At 39.2% G+C, this 7000-nt stretch overlaps 1 protein-coding gene across 1 annotated transcript; it reads right to left on the bottom strand.

The window, feature by feature from the left end:
- Positions 1-2402: 2402 nt before the first annotated feature.
- LOC102313772 (actin, cytoplasmic 1-like) lies at positions 2403-4302 on the bottom strand. The gene is made up of 4 exons (XM_005952596.3): positions 4038-4302; positions 3753-3944; positions 3475-3656; positions 2403-3302 (listed from the first exon to the last, which is right to left on the bottom strand). Exons 1-4 carry the CDS (start codon positions 4279-4281, stop codon positions 3159-3161), a joined length of 762 nt encoding a protein of 253 aa, XP_005952658.1. The 5' UTR covers positions 4282-4302; the 3' UTR covers positions 2403-3158.
- Between the last annotated feature and the right edge of the window lie 2698 nt (positions 4303-7000).

The following is a 7000-nucleotide window of genomic DNA, read 5'->3' as shown; positions in this document are numbered from 1 at the left end:
CACTCCTATTCGTTCTGTCACCGTGACAGAGTAACCCATGTGACTAATTTCTTCCTTCTTAAAAAATGTTTTCTTTCTTTCTTTCTTTCTTTCTTTCTTTCTTTCTTTCTTTCTTTCTTTCTTTCTTTCTTTCTTTCTACATAAACAGCACGATCAGTGACATATGTGAGACGTGTTCATATTTCTCGGTCCACGTGGTTAAAATGCAGACTCTGCTCTGTAATGAAAAAAAATTCTGGCAAACTGAAATGCCAGTGGAATGCTCCACAGTTTAATGTTTTGTCTCCATATAACCTTTTAATATAAAATCTCAGCTGTATAAGTTATCTTTTGCAGGAAATGTTCTGACTGTATTCTGTAAATATAGCTGCACAGGTGTGGCTCTGTTAGGTGTAGTTCTAATAGGTATTAGGCCAAAGCAGTACCTCTGACAATAATTGTATCCCAGTCCCCTAAAGCGCGCTCACGAGGAACCGCAACTTTGTTGTGTTCTGCAAAGGACCGCGCGACTCCAAATCAGATAGTTTCTTTTCATTCGTTGGTGTGCTGCTCATTACTGATCTATGTTCGTGGCATAAACCTAGAATGTTGGAAAACCCCGCTATTGTATCGTTTTGAAAGTAAAGTGAATACATTTTAATATCAATTTCAAGCAAAATCAGTAAAATATCTTTTATTTATGTAGTTCAAGTTACTAATGCAAATGATTGTCTGCTAGATAAATAATTCCGATCTTCCTTTAATAAAATGGAAATTGGTAAACAAAATTATAACACTATAGAGAAAAATACGTTTTAGTTATATAACTGTTTTGTTACGTAACTGTTTTGCTCACCTTCGTTATCTTCTGGAGGTTTGTGGTTGGACCTATAGTGTACCAAAATCCATCTCCTCTTTGTAACCACTCTCTGTCTTACTTCAGTGTTACACATTTTATCAGGCTGTGACAGCTAAAAAGTATGTCCCCCTCTTCTATGATCAGTCCTTCCATAGCCAAGTGTTTTATTTTGCAAAGATTTCAAGGGACTTCTTGGTAACTTTATAAGCTTTAACAACACCATATGTTTAACTGATTGAGCTGAAGTCTTTAACATGCTCTTCTAGTAAAAAGTGACAACAAGTGAGGTTTATCAGAGCATCTGTTTAAAAGAGAAAAACCACACACACATACAGTACACTGCCTACTGCATTTGTTACATCACTCAGACAACTGCATAGTTCATTTCATCAATAATTATAAGGGTAACGTTTCTGTTGTTAAAACATCAAATGGTGGCAAATGAGTTACCTGTCTCCATGATCCAAACAAAGACTTCAATCTGGCCCAAACGGCTTCCTTCAATTCCCATAGTGGCCACCTGAGGGGAGACAATCCCCACAGACAAACAGGTGAAACTGTCCAACTCAACAGTATTTTAAAGCATATTTATATGCTTTCACATACATTTACATGGCACAAAAAAGTTTTTGGCCTGTATGGATAGTTTCTGCCTTTAAAACATCTATACCATGGCTTGTTTATCTTTTCTTCTTTACAACTAATCTATCTGAAGACTGGAGACTGTCTGACACAAGAAGCTTGAACCAATTAGAGCATGCCACGTCTAATTTCTGCTAATAATCCCAATGCTGACGATGCCTTTTGGAACATTTGATACAAACAAAAAACATTACCTGAAAAAAAAATAACCTGGTGTGAGGCTGGGACGTGGCCCCAGAGTAGACCCGGGACTGGAGAGGTTACAGATCTGCTTGGGAATGTCTCAGTGATCAGCAGGAGGTGGCTGAGAGGTAGGAGGCAAGAATATCTCTTCTTAGGCTGCTGAAGCCCAGCTCCAGATGAGCAGTACAAAAAGAATAGATAAATGGTGTATCTGTATTCTGGATAGCTTAATTAGTATAAATGCTTAAGGGAGACATTAAATTTTTTTAAAGACAGATATAGAATCACCAATCTTCTGGTTAGTAGGTGACCTGCTCTACCACCTGAGCTACAGCCACTCAAAATAGCAATTATACATTTATCTATAGTGTCACGGCGGGGTGCTCCGATTGTGTTGATTTCACAACTCAGATGCAGATGCGGAGAGTAGAGTTGTGTTTGAACGAAAAGCGAGCTTTATTTAGCTGGTCACCTATATTTCTTTTTCTTTTTTTTTTTCACCTATATTTCTACATGCTGAGCACCACTGATGCTTGCACTTGATTACCAAAATGGCAATCGTGAATATTTTGTCCAATATTGAGATCACGATTATTTACCACAGTTATTCACTGATTTTATTGACAAAGATGTTGTTATTACAGAAATGTAAACAGACACTGACAAAAGACAAAATGATCGTCATTTACAAATATTTGCATTAATTATTTGCATTAAAATAAAAGAAACCCTCATTAATCACCTAAATACAGTGCATCTCTAAGAAAAAGAAAAGTCTGCTGATAAAAAAAATACTAATACAGAAAACAAAATTAAGTCATTAGAGCACGGCTTTTACCTTAACATTGTGCTATTAATTCATCTTTATAAATCAATATTTGCAGAAAAATAAGATAAAGTCTTTCCCTCCATTCATTGTAGCAGGTGGCTATGAATAAAACTAGCAAAGTACTCAGAGGAAATGCGTCTCTACTTTCAATCAGTGTTCAGTGTTGTGTTTTACACCCCAAAATTTGTCAAATACATCTTCACGAAGCTTAACCCAATCTCTGCATTTCACTATATTATAAAATTGTTCAATCTGTAAGATGTAGATTTTCCAGATTTCACTGGGAAGAATACTCATAGTTAATAAGAGCATTAGTGTGAAAGCATATGTGTAATAATAAAGTAATAGTGAAGCAAAAAACAGAAGTTGTGCAAATTAGGCAGAACAAAAAAAGTAATAGAATTTTGCTTGATTTATGAATTTATTAATGTACTGAGTGTTATCATACAAACTTTTCCAATATCAATGGGCTTAATTTTGGAAATAAATTCAGGCGGAAGAATTTCTCCCCATCAGGGTGCATGGTACCATACCCAGAGTGATGAATTAAAAATGGAAGAGGTGTAAGCTCGGCATACATCATTCTGGTGATGTAGACATGCATGCAGAGCCAGTCACTATGGGGTTTGTAGCAGTGTGTGCTTTGGTAGGTTGAGGGCGGTCTATCTAGAAGCACTTTCTGTGGACGATGCTGGCGCCGGACTCATCGTACTCCTGCTTGCTGATCCACATGTCCTGGAAGGTGGACAGAGAAGCCAGGATGGAGCCTCCAATCCATACAGAGTACTTCCTCTCTGGGGGAGCAATAATCTGCAAGGGCAGAGATGAAGAGGGTTCAGCAATGAAGACTTTTAGGAAGTGCACTTACATTCTGCCAGACATACAAATTCAGCACAGTGTTAAATACCTTGTTCGTGTGAAAGTGAAGCACCTTTAAAAAAAGAGTGAGTATGAAAGAGTACATAAGAAGCAATAACTTTACCTTGATTTTTAGGTTTTTGGGTGCCAGTGAAGTGATCTCCTTCTGCATGCGGTCAGCAATGCCAGGGTACATGGTGGTACCTCCAGACAGCACAGTGTTGGCGTACAGGTCCTTACGGATGTCAACGTCACACTTCATGATGCTGTTAAAGGTAGTTTCATGGATACCACAAGACTCCATACCTGTGGAGAGTTGGAAAGTTTGGGGTTAAGGTTAGCCTTGCTAAGGACTACTTTTTACAAATCACGGAAATCTATCTTAAAGCTGATGCTGCTTACCAAGGAATGAGGGCTGGAAGAGAGCCTCTGGGCAACGGAACCTCTCATTCCCAATAGTGATGACCTGTCCATCAGGCAGCTCATACTTCTTATCCAATGACGAAGAGCAGGCAGCTCTTTCAATCTCTCTCTCAAAGTCCAGGGCAACATAGCACAGATTCTCCTTAATGTCACGCACAATCTCACGCTCAGCTGTGAGACAAGAAAACCCCCAACTTTTTATTTTGATTTTTAAATTTTTTCCTAGTTTTACACATCTTCTCTTGACTGTGTCCATGTGCTCACCTGTGGTGGTAAAGTTGTGGCCCCTCTCAGTGAGGATTTTACCAAGGTAGTCTGTGAGGTCCCTGCCAGCCAGGTCCAATCTGAGGATGGCATGGGGCAGAGCGTAGCCTTCATAGATGGGCACAGTGTGGGTCACACCGTCACCGGAGTCCGTGACAATACCAGTGGTACGACCAGAGGCGTACAGGGACAGCACTGCCTGGATGGCCACATACATGGCAGGAGTGTTGAAGGTCTCAAACATGGCCTGCAGGAGAGCATGAGAAAAGAGATGATCAGTGAAACTAAAAGCCAAAGTACTCTGAAATAAACTCATATTGGTCATTCTGTCTCCAACCAAACAATTATTGTCCTCAACTATCTCCAATTTGCATATATTGTATGGTGGAAAATGTTAACGTTTATATGTAAGGGTAAGAAAGGCATTACTGACAAAAACAAGACCCCCCTTCCCCAAAATCTTTTATTTACAATGTTTGGTTAAAATGTTCCGATTGTTCAAATATGTTATTTTCTTTATTTGTTGTAAAATAATGTGTGCCCCTGTCTCTAATGAGAGATAGTGCTGGAAGGGTAGTTATTCCTCCGTTACACCACAAGAGGCAGTATCTCCTGAAATGAGCACCTCTAGCAGGCGTAAATATGCCAGGCCACTCACCATAATGCAGTGTGCCCAACAAGAGCTGTGTGAGACTATGTGCAAACGTGTAACCATGAACCATGTCTATATATGTACAGAAGATAAAGGCAGACTCACGAAGCTACACTGGTTTCAATTTCTTTTAATCTAAGTGCTGCAACATATAAATAATTCATGATAATTGTTCTTGAAATTTTAGCTTCACATATCATAAAGTTTAAGATATTTATATATATTATATATATATATATATAGTATATATATTATATATATAATACTATAATTATATATATATATATATATATATATATATATATATAATATATATATATATATATTTTATACTATGGTGGTTGCGTCTGTGTCTGGCGACACTCTCGATGGAGGACATTGAACGACATCTACCAATTCGGAACCACGATAACAGAGTTCTGGCTGATTGGAGCTGGCTGACCTGGCTTATCGAAGAACAAGAAGCGGCTACAGCTGTTCAAAATCCCACAAGGCTGGCCGACATGATAGACGATGGCAGGGCTGTGAGTACTCAGACTGTGTTTTTGAACGCAATATGGATAAGACCTTGGAGAAGCTCATGGCTCTGCAATGGGAACTGAGAGACCTGTTGACCAGTGACGGACATTAGACCACTGTAAAATTGGATGTAGTTTGTTCGCACTAACCAAAACAACTTCCATCTTCATCTCATGCGGCCCCCCTGGCGCCAAAAGCTTTAATGGTTCTCGGGAGTGTACATTTAGTGCAGGTTCTCATAAATGCACACAAATGTGTTTGTGGTTGTGTGTGTGTGTGTGTGTGTGTGTGTGTAACTCTGCCTTGTTCAAGCCAGTTAGGGCCAGTGCTGAGCTGTTAGCCATATCTAATCCCATTCATCGGCTCCATGCATGACACAGCACACATAGACACTTCAAAAGCTTGCACATACACTGTCTCTCTCGCACACACACACACACACACACACACACACACACACACACACACACACACACACACACACACAACGCATGTACACTGACACAGACCTACACTCACCCCCCACCCCCTCCAAACGCCTTCGAAGCTTATGTTTTCTATGTTGTGAGATGTGTATCATGTGATGTGCAGAGGTGTTTTTTTTCTGTTCTCAAACTGATCTCCCTGTTGGAGCTCAGTCTGGGGGGAGTTATTTTTTTCTCCTTATCTTTCCTCATGTTGTGCATTTTCCATTGTTATACCTCTCTGACCTGTCTTCCCCATGTGATGTTTTGTGTAATGTATGTATGGTCAGGAAGGGTAAGATTGGCAGGCTGGCAACAGGTCGGCAGCCTTAACCCAATTTCCTTCGGGGCCAATCTTTGAGATCAATAGTTTTGTTGAATTGAACTGAATTGATTTGAACTGAATAGCTTGAAATGGTACAAATTTAAGTATTGAACTGCCAGGGGTAAAAAAAGAAAAAAGAAAAAGAAAAGCTAAGGTTATCCAAAACTGAATAATTATGTACATTTCAGAATTACCCAAAAAAAGGCCTTTTTCAGGGAACACAAAATGGGTTAACAATTTAAAGCTTTTTGTTTCCCTGTACTGGGTCAGAGACCTAGTGGTTTGTGTTTTGTGTTTAATTTATATTCCACGATTTATGTTATTCATGGTTTTGACTTGTCTTGATGGTTTTCTGTTCATGTTAAATTTGTTGCTTTTTTCTAGCTTCTAGTTTCAGTTTTCTGTACCTTCTCTGTGTTCCACGTCTGGTTAGTTTTTGTCTCTGTGCTTCATGTTTCCTCTGTTTCCAGGTCTGTCATGTTTCCACATCTTACTGTCTAGTCTGCATCTTTGTGAATTGTCTAATGTTTCCTCTTTTACTTTGACAGTCTGTGCCCTTTGTTAATGTTTTGCATCCCTTTGGTCTTGTTATGTCTGATTAGGCTCAGCTGTGTTCCCTCCTGTTTCCTATTCCCCCGTTTCTGCCTCTTGTATTTAAGCTCTTTGTTTTCCTTGTTCTATGTCATGTTGTACATTCTCACTGCTGTGTTTCTCTCATGTTTCTGATTTAGTTTAAGTTCCTGGGACGTTTCCCTTGTTCATGTTTCTTAGTTTCTTGAGTCCAGTTTGGTCCTAGTTTTAATGTTCAAGGTTTTGGTTTTGGTTTCTAGTTGAAGTTTCTTTTTTCCAGTTTAGTTTTGTATTTAATGTTTAGTGTGTGTGTTTAATGTTTCCCAGCAATAAAGGCTGTCGTTTTGAGTTTATTCCTCCATCTGAGTGTCCTGCGTTTGGGTCCTACATCCTGCCTGCCACACAGCACCAACCATGACAGTTTGCAGCAATG

Source organism: Haplochromis burtoni, unplaced genomic scaffold, assembly GCF_018398535.1.
Source record: "Haplochromis burtoni strain Fernald_Lab_line unplaced genomic scaffold, NCSU_Asbu1 Contig_1385, whole genome shotgun sequence".
NCBI classification, from domain to species: domain Eukaryota; kingdom Metazoa; phylum Chordata; class Actinopteri; order Cichliformes; family Cichlidae; genus Haplochromis; species Haplochromis burtoni.
Note: the sequence above shows the minus strand (reverse complement) of the source record. Positions and strands in the feature narration are given on the sequence as shown.

Coding starts and splice junctions, on each gene's coding strand:
- LOC102313772 (XM_005952596.3), bottom strand. CDS start 4,281: ATGTTTGAGACCTTCAACACTCCTGCCATGTATGTGGCCATCCAGGCA. Junction 3,945..4,037: donor CCACAACTTTACCACCACAG/GTGAGCACATGG, acceptor CTTGTCTCACAG/CTGAGCGTGAGATTGTGCGT. Junction 3,657..3,752: donor CTTCCAGCCCTCATTCCTTG/GTAAGCAGCATC, acceptor AACTCTCCACAG/GTATGGAGTCTTGTGGTATC.